General features: G+C 39.5%; 1 protein-coding gene across 4 annotated transcripts in view; it reads left to right on the top strand.

Annotated features, from left to right (window-relative positions):
- The window catches only part of BACH2 (BTB domain and CNC homolog 2), a 358,666-nt gene that overhangs the window by 93,922 nt on the left and 249,410 nt on the right, over positions 1-15,334 (top strand). For all 4 annotated transcript variants that reach the window (XM_038554735.1, XM_038554737.1, XM_038554736.1 and 1 more), the window contains exon 2: positions 4,341-4,453. In XM_038554735.1, the coding sequence (XP_038410663.1) occupies positions 4,445-4,453 (9 nt within the window). In that variant the 5' untranslated portion in view covers positions 4,341-4,444. The remainder of the gene's footprint in view (positions 1-4,340; positions 4,454-15,334) is intronic.

The following is a 15,334-nucleotide window of genomic DNA, read 5'->3' as shown; positions in this document are numbered from 1 at the left end:
AAGCTGCTGGATTTGGTGGTGGGAGGGAAGAAACAAGAGGCTGTTCCACAGACTGATGTCAGGGTACATTATATCTAAAAGCCAGCAAGGTCATTAACCTTGTGAGTGACCTGCTTGCTCCTAGGGGGCTATTTGCCATAGGAGTGCCTGAGCAACCCAGCTCTGTGTTATATAACCAAAGCCTTCTAGAAAGAATGTCTTAGAAGGGGGTGGGAGAGTTGGAGTGGGGAGAAAGCCCAGATCATCATACTCCGTTCTATATTGGCAGTATTAGTTGCATTTTCAAAGGCCAAAAAATAGCACTACACACACACACACACACACACACACACACACACACACACACACATACACACAGCCCTTCGACATGTTTAAGAGTGTCAAGAGTAAGAACAAATACTCTAAAGAGTACTCTCGTTAGCTAGAGTAGAGACTAGAATAAAGTTGGCTTATGCTGTTCTCACCATACCCCTATGGCACATTATCAGTGATCCAGGGAAAATAGACTTCTCTCTGTGGTAGGTGGAGGCTGATGGTAAATAAATAGTGGCGAAACAGGTAAGCCCGGTCTTAACCTACTCCGGCTCCACTTGCTGACACCCAGAGAAGCTGTAGGATGCGGTGCTATCACCAGGAGCCTGAGTCTCTCCGTCTCTTCTGTCCATGAGGACCTGGCTGGTGAGAGGCACTTGTCTGCATCACTGAACCTGTCCCTAGATACCTTTGCTTACCTGCCCTTTCGTTTTCTTCTCTCTTTGTAGCCTTCATCTTTTCTGTTCATTCTCTCTTTGATCTCTTATTCTTCCCCTGTCTCTACTTTTCTGCTTACTCACACTTCTACCCACCTGGAAAGATGAATTACATTTCATTAACCTTTCCAGAGCCCAAGGTTGACCACAGGCTTTGTTTCCCATGGAGCCAACTCTGTTAGGATCAACTGAGTGGAAGTCACACTTTAGCTTCTGTGATTGACTTTCTCCAGGCACCCTTTGAAAGGTATCTGTACATGCCTTTTGTTTAGTATCAGAGGAATCCAACTTCGTGAACGATTAAAAAGAAACACTGAAAAATAGAATAAAGAAGAAAACGCCCTTAATTCCACTATAGTAACACACATATCTTTCCCCCAATACTTTATATTTAAGATGCAATTTCCTTTTTTAAGCTCTGTATTTCTCTAAGCTTCTAAATGGAATTGGCTGCAAAACAACCAGGTCCTCTCTGTTTCAAAGGAGATTTAAAGTACTTGGTACAACAAGGCCAGTCTTTTTGGTTGCTGGCCAGAAGCAAACTGACCCAATTTCTAAAACTGTCATCTGTATGCTGAGGTGTTTTTGGTTAATGATGGTGTGTATGGTGTGTGTGTGTGTGTGTGTGTGTGTGTGTGTGTATTAAGAGAGATCTCTCATTTGTAGGCTTTGTGCATATTTTAATTCTGTAGTATCTTGAAATGAAGCCACTTGCAGCCCAGGGTCTACTGCCTATGACAGCATGACTAAGAATTCTGAATCTGGTTTCCTAATTTAAAAAACTACCCCTCAGATCAATATCAGTACTATCTGAGAGCACTAATATAAAAGTGTATTGTACAGTTTTGAGCACTGTACAGCTGTAAGATATTCTTAACAATATTTTTCTAAAACGTTTACAGTCCTGGACATTAAGAGATTTTCCTTTTTTAAAAAACCGCAGAGGCAATTTGCAATGATTGTCAACATTGTGTTTAAGAGTCAACATTATGAGTCTACATCTTCCTAGGCTCTGTGAGTGAGAGCAAAGAAAAAAAAAATCTAAGCGTAATATTTATTAAGAATTTTCTATGTGACTAATATTTCCCTCAATGAGTTTTTATTTTGGCTTTGTTGTAGAACCAACATACGTGAAAATGACAAGACCACTTAGAGTGGTGGGGGGCACAGGGGAGGATCCATAATTATTTTAGTGCAGACTGTGTATCTAAGATGTGACGGAATGGGGACTGTGGCATGATTGGAGCTGGGTGGAATTTCCTTGGGGAAATTATGTTCAAGAATCTTTGTCTGTTTATTATTATCTTCTTGTGCCCACCTTTCCTGTGTTGATACCAATGTGTACATTTTAATGGAATTGTGATATCAGGCATCTATGCAAGGCATTCGGACAAGTTTCCCAGTTAAGTGCTGGACCGTAGGTTTTAAGTGGATTGAATTTCATATCTTAAAAAGGAAACAGCATGTATAGAATTCTACTTTATCTTTTTAAGATTTTGTTTATTTATTCATGAGAGACACACAGAGGCAGAGACATAGGCAGAGGGAGAAGCAGGCTCCCTGCAGGGAGCCTGATGCTGGACTCAATCCCAGGACCCTGGGGTCACGACCTGAGCCAATGGCAGACGCTCAACCACTGAGCCATCCAGGCACCCCTAGAATTCTGTTTAAAACAAATTTATTAGCATCTGCTTCTGGAATTCAAAGAGTAAAAGTTTTATGCATAATTTTCTTTCAGTCACTGTAAGATTGGTTAGGATTAGATACTGAGTTTTCTTGACTTTGAAGTAGCAATCGATTACAGTCATACAAGACGTCAAGTATATCAAGTAACAAGGGGTGTTTGGATGTGTTTAGGCTACAAAGTCAGAATTCCAGGGTCTCTCTATGTTGTACATCATTCTTAAAATATGTTATTACTATGACTTAATGTGGTATTTTCTTTGGAATCTATGTGTCTCAAATAGCCGGGGAGTGTTCTGCAATTTTGTCTCCCTATCTTCTGATTTGTAAAAGGAATTTAATAATATTATGTTCACAGAATTGTAATGTATGTGGGGTAGGAGTTTATCTTTTGAAGATAATAAGTCAAAAAAAATAAATATTACAAAGTCATTTTCTTAATGGTGAAAGATGTTAATATGGGGGATATAGCCTTGGACTTCTCTGTGTCCTTGATTCAGCAGACTTGCCAGGGCCTCTTGTCACTCCCCACTGTGCTAAGAACTAGAGGTGATTATGATTAGTGGGATTGTGGTTACTTTTTTCTTTTCCCTGTGAAATTTTCTATATTGCTATTATTATTAAAAAGAATATATATTTTAAAGCACTGTGCTTCCTTTTAAACCTGTAATCCCAGTCTTTTTTTTTTTTTTTTTACATTTTATTTATTTAGTTATTCATGAGAGATACAGAGAGAGGCAGAGACATAGGCTAAGGGAGAAGCAGGCTCCCTTCAGGGAGACTGATGCAGAACTCGATCCCAGGAAACTGGGATCACGCCCTAAGCTGAAGCCAGACGTTCAACCACTGAGCAACCCTGTACAGGTGGCCCTGTAATTCCAGTGTTTATGGAAAGGTTCAGATATATAAATCCTTTCTAGATGTAACCAGGAAAAGTAACGTAGAAATAAGATGATTACAAGGAACCTTACAATGTTTGGTTTTCCTCTCAAATTCACCCATACACATTTTCCAAAGAAAAGACTAATCTAATTAAGTAGTTGAAGATATTTTCTTTATTTTTACTTAATATTTGAAAAATTAAGAACTCTGGAGCTATACATTAACCATTTGACTCTAAAATGTAATTCAAGTGAATCAGATAACCTTCTTAAAGAACCAATAGAAAAGCATGGATAAAAACGTGGACTCATTCCATCTGAGGGGATGTTGAATCACCTTGTTCATTTGGCTCATGGAAAACTGACCTCCTGAATTCCCTTATGGTAAGAGCTCTGTGGAAGGTCCTATCTATTAAGCCCTGACAGTGGTAAAGTCAGTCTTCAGTAAATGCCTGTCTCTTCCTTGTAGGCAGTGAGGAAGGCATTGAGGTCTGGCCTGAAGTAAATACTGCTCACATGCTAGATCCTTTCCTTTTCGAAGGAGGTCAAGCCTGAGCAGGAAACTTTTAAATAACTGAGCTCTGGGTTTTTGATCACTATGTCCTCAGTACCCCACATCTAGTGAGTACTGAGAAACTAGTTATTGCATGAATGTTCTTGTTCCTGGGTGCCTGTAGTCACTCTGAACACATAATATCCAGCTTTTCCTTGGCCGCTGACCTGTCTAGAGTCTGTGACCTCAAGACTTTGACTTGACTCTCTAGACCTATACTGCCCAGTATGGTAGCCACTAACCACTTGTGACTATTTACATTCAAATTTAACTAAAATGACATAAAATGTAAAATTCAGCCCTTAGTTGCACTAGCCACATTTCACATGGTCAGTAGCCACATGTGGCTGGTGTTACCATTTTGGACAGCACAGGCGTGGAGCATTGCCATCATGGCAGAAAGTTCCATTGGAAACAGGACTGCTCTGTATCTTCCTGAGCCCCAGCTGATGGATTTCCTCTTTGTGTTTGCAGTGCAGCTGTCTGCTTCAGGAAGTGAGGTCTACAGCCACGAGGAGAATCTTCAAGAGCTGCCTCGCATTGTGACATGTCTGAACCCTTGATCCAGTCCCTGCAGCATGAACAAGGTAAAAGATACCTTTGGGAATCAGCCTTTGTGTTTTCTTTATGGTACCATGAGTTTTCTGGAAACGTAATGCCTTTCCACGGTGTGAGAGGTTGCTTCTCCTGCCACAACCATTCCAGGAGTTGGAGAGTTATGTGACTCCAGCAAGCAGTGTTTATAGGCAGGGTCCCAGGAGGTGGTGGCCACTCTGTGGTTGTATAGTCTTCCAATTATGTCACTGTGTTTGTCAGAGACTTCTGAGCGGCTGAAATATTGGTTGTTACTACAACTTCCTTGGCATAAATATTGAAAGAATGAGTCTCTGGAGCCAGACTACCTGGGTTTAAATATCAGCTCTTCCAAATGCTAGCTTTGATGACCTTGGGCAAGTGGCTTTTCTGTGCCTCAGTTTCCCCATCTGTAAAATGCTGATGATAACAGCAAGGTTGTTAAAAGGATGAAAACAAGTTGATATGTACACCAGTGCTTAATGTGGTACCTATCTACATTACAAGCATTTGACAAATATTGGCTATTGTTGGTTTTGATGTTGGGAACACTATTGCCCCTTAGATATTGTTACAGGAGAGTGTTGAGTGTATTTGCAACATTTCCATTTGTTCCTTGATTGACTCAGCAAGTTGGTTACCAAGTGGGCACTCAGGGATGAACAATGAATGAGGCTTAGGTTTTGCCTATAGCAGGTGACAGGCTTGGGTATAGTGTGGCTAGTGTTTTCATGAGATGTGTACCAGAAACTCTGGAGGCACAGAAGGAACATCCAACTTTAGGAGATATGGAAAGAACTGTAGAGGAGGTGACATTTTTGAGTCAGATCCTGAATGATAAATGGTCATTTCTTAGACACAGAAGTAGGGCAGGGCATCCCAGGTAAAGGAAACAGGCTTTGTTTAGGCACAAAGCATATGAGAAAGTCTGGCATGTTTAGAGAACAAAGAGCTGGGTACAGCAGGATTTCTCAACCTCAACATTGTTAACATTTGAACTGGGTAATTCTTTCTAGTGAGAGGCTGTCTTCCACATTGAAGGATGTTCAGTAGCATCCCCTTTCCCTGACTTCAGTCCTGACAACCAAAAATGTTTCCACACATTAGCCAGTGTCCCTTAAGGGAACAAAAATACCCCTGGCAGAAAACCACTGCACTGGTGGAAGATGGTAGTTAGGAACCCAGAGAAGGAGGTAAGGGTCCAATTCTGAGAGCCACTGAGGGATCTAATACAAGCGAGAGACATTTCCAGATGCTACAAGAAGAGGTCAATTATCACATTAGTTATGGGTTGTGATGGAGCTGGACAGTGCTTTTAGACAGTGGTCTTCAAAAGGTATTATGGAAATCCCCAGGCTTTAAGAGAACCCATTTAGTTTGATGAGATTCTTTACCCCTTTCCAGTGGTAATTTTTCTTATGGCCACTCGTCTGGCCTTCTCGGGATGGCTGCTTTATTGCACTGGAAGAGACCAGAAAATAATAAGCAATTGTTTTTGAGAAATTTTCTTTTGTTTTATATTTTTCTTTTCTTTTTTTTTTTTTTTTTTTTTTTGGCCAAGAGAAGGAAACCTTGTTTCCACCCGCCACCCCTACCCCCACCTCCACCAGTGGCTTAAATACTTACTTTTAAGCAGTCTTTGAGAAGTGAGCTTTTGGAATACTGAAAAGTAGGCAGGTATTCCACCCCAAGCTCCTGACTGGAGGGTGGGGAAGAGAGGAGATTTATCACTGTGGCAACTACAAACCTTGGCTTCTATTAGTTAGCTAGAGTTTAGTATACTGAAACACAGAGACAACTCTTGGGAAATCTGATTGGCAGGCACACAACTCAAGACCTGATGTCATGGTTTGGCTCTTGAAACACAGCTGGGAACCAGACTCCTCAGACATTTCAAGTGTCTCAGTAGGTGTGTCTATTGCTTGGGAAGTTATGTTCTGCCTAAGTGGCCCAATGAATGCTTTATTTTATGTTATTTTAATTTAAAGTAGTGATTAAGCATGATGTGTAACCTTCATAGGTCAGCATTTTTCTTACGGTTTTCTTGGCATAAGACAAAGAATAGATCACCCTCTGGGGAGGAAATAGGTCTCAGCGTAAATAAAACCAGACAATCATCTCATCAATTAGGATATGTAAGTTAGAAAGTTGGAAATATTTTTGTGGGTGTGATTGATTTTCTTAGTAGATTTGTTCCTAGAAAGTTGGAGACATTTGAATTGTGCACTTTCTACTTCCTTGGATGTACACTGTAGTAACCCTAGCTAGCTTATGGGACACTTTACCTGGGGAGGTGTCACCATGCAGGGTGGCATGGTATCCTAGGGCCCAGTGAAATTACAGGGAGATTCTGAGCACAGTGAGGCATTGACATCTCTCTTTGAGGTTCTTTCAAGATGGTGTCTCTAGAAAATAACTAGAATGACCCCCATGGCACAAGGGATTGATCATTTGTCTAATTTAACCAGGCTAACCTGATAGTGAACTGCTGTCCAGCAAGTAGGGGAGTCCAAGTAGCAGAGTCTGGAGACTCACCAGGAAGGAGTGCAGTTCTGGGCCACAGACAGCTAGCACACTGGTGCGTTAGTTTGTACAGAAGATTTCTACAGAGTGGAACACTCACATTTATTCACCTTCTTATTATAAACAGGCTTGAATGGTTGTTCATTTGGGGCTTTATGTTCTAGCCGTGCATGTTAAAGAAATTTTGGGTGCACAGTTTTCCCCAGGGCACTCATTGTCCTTGGCTCTCCTACACACTTTATTTTATTTTATTTTTAAATATTTTATTTATTTATTTATTTGAGAAACAGATAAAGAGAGAGAGGCAGAGACACAGGCTGAGGGAGAAGCAGGCAGAGGGAGAAGCAGGCTCCATGCTGGAAGCCTGACATGGGACTCGATCCCGGGTTTCCAGGATCACGCCCTGGGCTGAAGGCGGCGCTAAACTGCTGAGCCACCTGGGTTGCCCTCTCCTGCGCACTTTAAAACCATCTTTCCAGTTCCATACTCTCCTTAGATTTTTTTTACAAGGGCTGACTTTCCAATCTTTATACTGGTCCAAAACTTTATAATCAGGATGTAACTTTAAATTTTGTCACAAGTTTTTATCCTCTCTCCTTTCTCAGGCATTCTCTTGCTAATATGTATAAATATAGATCCTGTAACACAAACTGTTGCTGGTAAGAAGGGCTAATGTTTTATATTTGTGTTATTTATTGTCAATCTGTAAAGAAAGGATTTTAGGGTATTACTTAAAAAATCATAGCCAAGGGGTGCGTGGGTGGCTCAGGTGGTTGAGCATCTGCCTTCGGCTCAGGTCATGATCCCAGGGTCCTGGGATCGAGCCCCACATCAGCTCCCTGCTCAGAGGGGAGTCAGCTTCTCCCTCTCCCTCTGCCTATCCCCCCACTACCTTGTTCATGCTTGCTCTGTCACTCTCTCAAATAAATAAATAAAATATTTTAAAAAAAAATCTTAGCCAAATGGGGGGCAAGTTGGACAGGATGGGACTTTGTAGAGGCAAATTAGGAGGATATGCATTCAGTACATACTACCATGTAAGTTCACAGAACCACACTCACAGCTTCCACTCTTGAAAGCTCTCTCTTCCTAGCAGCAACCTTGGAATTATGACTTTAAACTCTTTCCCTCATGGTCATCATTTTCATGAAGTCATATCACATGCTATTGTCTGTCTTGAATTTATGAGCACACTCCCATCTGATTGAAAAATAATAGATTTTACCATTATTATACAGAATGCTCTTCTTCCCCTCCAGTGCAAAGGAATCTTCTTGAGAAGTGTTTCTTCCTTCTTATGTTCAAATAAAGCCAAATCTGACTGCTGTTGCTTTGGACAAATGCTATAGCATCAAATGAAGTGGAGCAGTGTGTCTTATCTTTCTTGGTGGGTGGATGCTACTTTTTGCTTAATATCTACCCAGCAGAATTTTTTTCTCTGAATATTTTACTGTGCCAGGTTTGAGGCAGTTTCACCTTTACACTCAGATCAATATCTCTACAGTCAACTAAAGAGTAAGATTGAAATTCAGTTTCCGCCTTCATTTAGAGTTTTTTTTACTTGGCACCTCATTAATATGAAGCAGTGAGAAACTCATTACCCCTGGTTCTCTACCTGGCATACACATGACTCTACTTGATTAAACATCAGCTCCTCCAACATACACTTACCTAGTGTGTACTGGCTACTACGTACTGCACTTGCAGGATATCGGTGAACAAAATAAAGGTCTTTGCCATCCAAAGCTGCTATGCTGGCCAAGGTAATGAGAGTCATCTTATTTCAGACATTTAATGTTTAAACATACACCTAACATTAAAACTTCTTCCATTGTAAACTTTTTTCACTTGAAGAGCAAGTTGACAGAGCTTTTGGATGCGATGTAAGAAATTGGTGAACAATAAACATGGACCTCTGTCTTCCCCTCTCTAGGACATCCTTGGAGGTTTTACCAAATGACCCATCTATATTCAGTGAGTCTCCACTCTTTTTTTTGCAGGCAGTGGCCAAGTCCCCCTTGTGGCCGACTTTGAAGAAATATTGCACACATCAAAAACTAGTTACATGGAAAAAATGCAAATAAAAATTAAATGATCTTGGAATAAGGAAGGCTTTATTAATCTCTAGTGGCAGAAATTATAAAGGAAGAGAATGTATTTGACTATAACCTCAAAATTTCCACCAAAAGGTGTTCTGAGCTACCCTAAAGACAAAAGACACACCAGGCCAATTATTTACATGTACAACAGAGAGTTAACTTAGCCAATTTAGTAAGAATTCTTATAAATTAATAAGATAAAGATGATTACTAGAAAAGGGGCAAAGAACAGAAAGATAAGACCAATAAAAGAAGAAATATAATCAGCAAGTGACATACAAGAAAATGTTCAACTCAACAGTTATCAAAGAAATGCAAATTAAAGCAATGAGGTGGCAGTTTCTACCTATACAATTGATGAGGACTTGTAAAATATACTCTATCACGATAGGAAAGAGATGACCCAGACTCTGTTAGACACAGTGAAAGAACACATTCCTCAAGGGAATTTAAACAATGTGTATCAAAACCTCAAAAATACACACACTTTTTGACTCAGAAATACATTTCTAGAACACTCAAGACAATTGCCATGGATGTGTAAAAAAATTGAGCCAAGGTGTTCATCACATATTATGATAATAGTACTTTTTAGAAGGCGATAATTGTGATATACAGCCATATAATAAAAATACCAGGGAGGGATGGAGGAATATTTAATGACATAAAAAAGAGTTTTAAATAAATTGTGAAGGCAAATTATGTAACAATATGTAGTTTGATCATTATTTCATTTTTCAAAAAACATCTATCTGCTCATACACATCAAAATGTTAGGAGCATTATCTTCTTTTTGCTCTTATGTTCTAAATTTCTTTAGTAATGTACATTCTTTCATACTAAAAATAATATATAAAAAGACATTAAGCTATATTTAAGATATGGACTTCACTATTTTTAAGATATACATGATAGGATGTTGCCCAGAATGTTAGTAGTGGTTTTCTCAGAGGGTGGGCACATGGTATATATTGGCTTCTTATTTAAAAAATACTTTTCTGGGATGCCTGGGTGGCTCAGCGGTTGGGCGCCTGCCTTCGGCTCAGGTCGTGATCCCAAGATCTGGGCTCGAGTCCCGCATCAGGGCTCCCTGCGTGGAGCCTGGTTCTCCCTCGGCCTATGTCTCTGCCTCTCTTTCTGTCTGTGTCCCTCATGAATAAATAAATAAAGCTTTAAAAAAATTTTTTTTAAATTAAAAATATTTTTCTATATTTTCAACTTTCCTGCAGTAAGTATTTGTATATGTGAGTAACAATCAGAAAACAACAAGTATTTTAAAATAAATACCACTCTAGTTGTTTTGCATCTGAGATAAAACTGTATGAAGGTATTTAGTGGACAGATAGAAAAAGAGAGTCCTTGGTCAAAACTGAGATTTAGTTTTGGGAGTGATTCTATGTGACATACTACCAGGAAGGAGCTTTTTAATATGTTAATGATTTAGGGCAGTAATAAGTAGAGCAATGCTCTAGAAAAAGATACTGTCCTTTGATTCAGTGACTCAAAACTTTTAAATGGAATTACATCCTCTTACTCAGTATGTGTCATTTCTTCATCCAGCTGTTCAAAAGACTTTGCTGATGGATACAAGTTTAGACCAGTGCTTCTCAAACTGTGGTTCGGGAACGCCTGGGGAGTCCATTCACTGCAAGGTCAAAACCACTTTCATAATATTGACTTTTTGTTTGTTTGTTTTCTGCCTTTTCCACTCTTTTGAGTATACAGTACAGTTTTTCAGGAGGCTACATGGCATCCAATGGCACTCATCCCTGTGATGGTTATTGGGATGTGGGCTTGTGTTTTCACAAATTGTCTCCATTTTCATTTTTAAGATGATAACCATTGGTAGAAAGAAGTGACATAAACCAAAGCTCTTGAAGGACTTCAGTGATTTTTAAGCATGTCCTGAGGTAGGAGTCTGAGCACCAGTAAACTAGACCATGCCTATGTCCTATATTTGGCAATCCTTATTCCAAGAAGCAGCTGGACCCAAGGCTCTGAGTAGTGAGTGCCCTGGACATTGTAGCACATCTGTCCCCATCCTCTTTGTCTTTAAGGAAAAACTGCACTTAGTCCTTATTTAAAAAAAGAAAGAAAGAAAGAAACTGTTTTATAGAGTTTATGAGACTAAATGGAACATTGTTAGCACAAGGCCGGCATAGCTCCTGTGTTACGTTATAAGTCAAATTCTGCTAAACGTGGGCTGTACAGAAACGGTAAAACTGGACCCTCATTCTCTCCCATGGTCAGCACACTGGGAAATTCAGTGACTTTTTAGGAAGAAAACAGAGATATAATTCCCTTCTGAGAGGTATGGGAATATAAACTTAAAATTCAAGTGTAATATCCTAAATGGTTGATTTGATATGAAGTATGGAGAAGATAAATTTAAAAGAATTAGCTGAATGTGTTTATGCTTATTTGTCTTTAAAATGTGTGCATGTGTATAACTTGTTTGTGCTTGTCAATATGGATAAAACATTCAGGCTATCTGAGAAATGCTTCCTAATTTATATAGAATTATCTCTTGATAGTTTCATAGTCATTTCTACCATGGAAGCAACAGCAATGCTTTCATTTCAGTACCAAGGCCTCTCCTCTCTACTTACCGGAGACATATTTCAGTTGGTCTCTTAGGTGCACAGCTTGCCTCGTAATCTCCTTACTCATGGTCATGAAGCAGTCTTCATGGTCCAAGGTGTAAGTTGAAACTCTGGACCTTTCTATCCAGAGAATTGGAGCATCAGATGAATAATGCACCGGTGCACGTGGAAGTCAGCACCAGCCTTAAGACCATGTACACTCACCGCATTCATGCTGATGTGACAGTGCCTTGACTTGACGGTGGAGGTGTCAGTGGCCTGACTTAACAACTCCCAATTATGTCAGAAAAGATGAAGGAGAATCTGAACAGGTAGGAGGCAAATTAAGGCTTTGGAGTAGAAAGGCTGGACTTTTGGTTTAAGACCATAATGGCCCCACAGCAGGAGAAGAGCTATGTTTTGACATAACTGTAATATAATTTCAAGTCTGAGAGGCCTAGTTTTGAATCATGATAAGCCCTTTGAAATGTGGCCCTAGCTACTGACCATAAAATAGGTTTCACTTGAAGGAAAGAGGATATTCAGTTTCACTTTGATTTTTCCAGTGGCACTTTACACACATTATGATTGTGGGTTGTGGAATCTTGTTTGTTCTTGTTTTTGAGGATTTAAAGAATAGCGCCTACGATTTTCTTGATTGAAACAAGTTTTGCTTTTTTTTTTTTTTTTTTTTTTTAATTGATGAACTGCCCCATGCCAGCCTTCATGTGGAGCTTTAATTAAATGTTGACTGAACTGGTGGGTTCTCGTTCTGCATCACCATATCTGCATCACTAAGCCCACACAAGCCCACAGCATAATTAGACAGGTCCTTTGGACATGTGATGAGTGCTGCGACCTCTTTCTTTGATGCTGGTGGTGGCTGGGTCCCTGTAACAAAGAGGCCAGTGGATTCTGGCCTTTGTGAATCATGCGGAGGAATGCTTCTGTCTTCCAAGTCCTCAACCCTGCCCTTTTTCTCTCAATTAGTAGGTCTTAATGGGTACAATTAAGTTACATCCTATTTAGTTAATTGGTGATTGGAAACATGACTATTTAGGTACTTAATCTGTGACTTGTCCATCTTTGGAATATTAACATACAACTTAATTTGCCCGATTTTGTGAACAAATCATTCTCAAACGAATGCTGTGTATAAGGGCAAGTGCATAACTGAGAGATTACTTCCAACCCCGCTTATTAATTTGAGTATCATTTAATACTTTAAATTGTCCCTTTCCCCCTTTTTTTCTTGTGGTTTATAGCATGTAGCCCTTTGCTTGTATTCCTTCCAGCTTCCTTTTATCTTTTGTCTCCGTAAAATAATCTTAACATTGTTTTCTGTGTTTTCAGAGAACATTGTACTTGTGAATATATGTCCATTATTTTTTTTAAAGATTTTATTTATTTATTCATTCATGAGAGACACACAGAGAGAGAGGCAGTGACACAGGCAGAGGGAGAAGCAGGCTCCATGCAGGGGCCTGACGTGGGACTCGATCCCGGGTCTCCACGATCAGGCCCTGGGCTGAAGGCGGCGCTAAACCACTTAGCCACCCGGGCTGCCCTATATGTCCATTATTGGCTTCATTCTTTAAAAAAAAAAAAATGTATTTATTTATTTGTTGGGAGGTGGAGAATAGAGAGGAACGGAGAGGAAAAGAATCCCAAGCAGGCTCCTCTGAGCTGAGCTGGAGCCCGAAGTGGAGTTCGATCCCATGATGCCAAGATCATGACCTGAGCCGAAAACAAGAGTCAGATGCTCTGTTAACTGAGCCACCCAGGGGCCCTATTTGCTTCATTCTTTAAAACTTCATACTGTGTTATCAAATTAATAAAGGAGGAGAGATGCCTATTTAGAGTATATAAAACTACATAATTTTACAGGCATTCCTCAGTTAATATTCAGAAGACATATTTCTAGTCTCTCATAGATGACAATGTTTAGGTTTAAATGAAAACATTTAGATTTTATTAATCACAGCTTATATCTTCTTCTAGTTTATTTCTTTGATTTTCTCTTTTTTTTAATGAAATAGTTTTGTAACTTCTTACCACCCTCAGATTTTAATGAAGTGGCTTTATCCTGAGAGGCTAGTCTCAATTAGATATAAGTATAAGCAGTTAATTAAGATAACCAACCCAGGCCAGAGAGGTAAAGTGTCATCACATGTCACAGTGATCAAGAAACACCTGTTAATTAGAACAGTAGGATGACTGCAATGAGTTTTGGAGGAAAACAAAGATTGGTTGAAATTAGCAATATATGCGTCTCTCTCTCTCTCTCTCTTTTTTTTTTTTTTCCTAAATCCAATGCATAAACAACTTGTTGTGACAGCTCTAGGCTGGGATTATGGCATTTTGGCTGGAGTCTGATTATAGCTAAAAATAGACATGTATTAAAGATCAGAAGAGGAATATTAAACAATTGAAATTTTGTGAAAAAGACTGATGCTGTTTCATTGTAATAATTTCCCCAAAGGCACATTAGTAATGCTGCTAAATACAGACTTTAATAGACTTTAATAGTGTGTACTTTAGAGGCCTGATACACAAAGGAATAATGTATAAAACATTCATTATGGAAAATTGCTACCTTTTTTATTTAATAAGAAATCTGTTGAAACAAAACTATTGCACTGCCTATGGCATTATGTTCCTGGGTATTAGCAGGCTGAAGAATAATTGCTACCAGCTTTTACAGTTTTTCTTACCTATTCTAATCAAGTTGCAATCATATTTACTTATTTGTTCCATGAGTGAAAATAGGGATTAAAAGAAAAGTATTTATATTGGATGGATGCTTGTTCGAATTGTGGCTCAGTCTCCCATTACCTATGTAATCTTGGGCACATACCTTAACATCAAACTCCATTTCTTCATCTGCCAGCTGGGATCGTTCTACTTACCTAGGAAGGTCATGGTGGGAGAGGTTAAATGTTGACGCAGTGAAGGCCCCACAAAATAGGCACTCAATAAATGCTTTCCTATTACGATTACTTTCTATATCTGTTTCTCTTTATATTGCTTGTTTCAATGGATGACAGTTGTAGGGGGAGCGGGAAGGGGACAAGAGTAAGAAAAAGCAATTAAAAAGAAGCCTCGGTAAGCAGCTCTGTCGCCAAGCCTTGCATTGGATTTCAATTTGATTTTAATGTGCTGCTGCTGAGAGCCATGCTGTTGAAAAAGAGAGAAGAGTAAGAAGCAGATGCTCTGGGAAGAACAGTGGGGCATTTATCTCTTTTAATGAGATAACATCATTAGAGTGACAAAGTGCAGTGAATCGATACTTGAAATGGACTGGTGCTATCTTCCCAAAGTGCACCGATTGTTATACTTCCACAGCCTTAGAATCTGCTGAATCACAAATTCCGTCTTATCTGTTGTTGGAGCCACCGACTTTGATCTCGATGAACGGATCTACACCTTAGTGATCTCCACAGGAGCAGGAAAACGGACTAATTGGATAAATGAGAAAAATCCAGGGTGATTTATTAGTTGCCCTGTAATCAAGGAATCTCAGAGAAAGGAGGTTGGATTTCTTTTTTTCCTTTGGCTTTAAATGGCTGCACATCCTAACTCTCGTCCCCTCCACCCGCTCTCCTTGCTCTCTGTCTGCTTCTTGGTGTAATGTCAGAAACACTAATCATGTCAGACTGTGACACTGACAGCCCTGACATTCACAACAAAG

The sequence above is a fragment of the Canis lupus genome, chromosome 12 (assembly GCF_011100685.1).
Source record: "Canis lupus familiaris isolate Mischka breed German Shepherd chromosome 12, alternate assembly UU_Cfam_GSD_1.0, whole genome shotgun sequence".
In the NCBI taxonomy this organism is placed as follows: Eukaryota; Metazoa; Chordata; class Mammalia; order Carnivora; family Canidae; genus Canis; species Canis lupus.
This window is presented reverse-complemented; position numbering and strand designations above follow the sequence as displayed.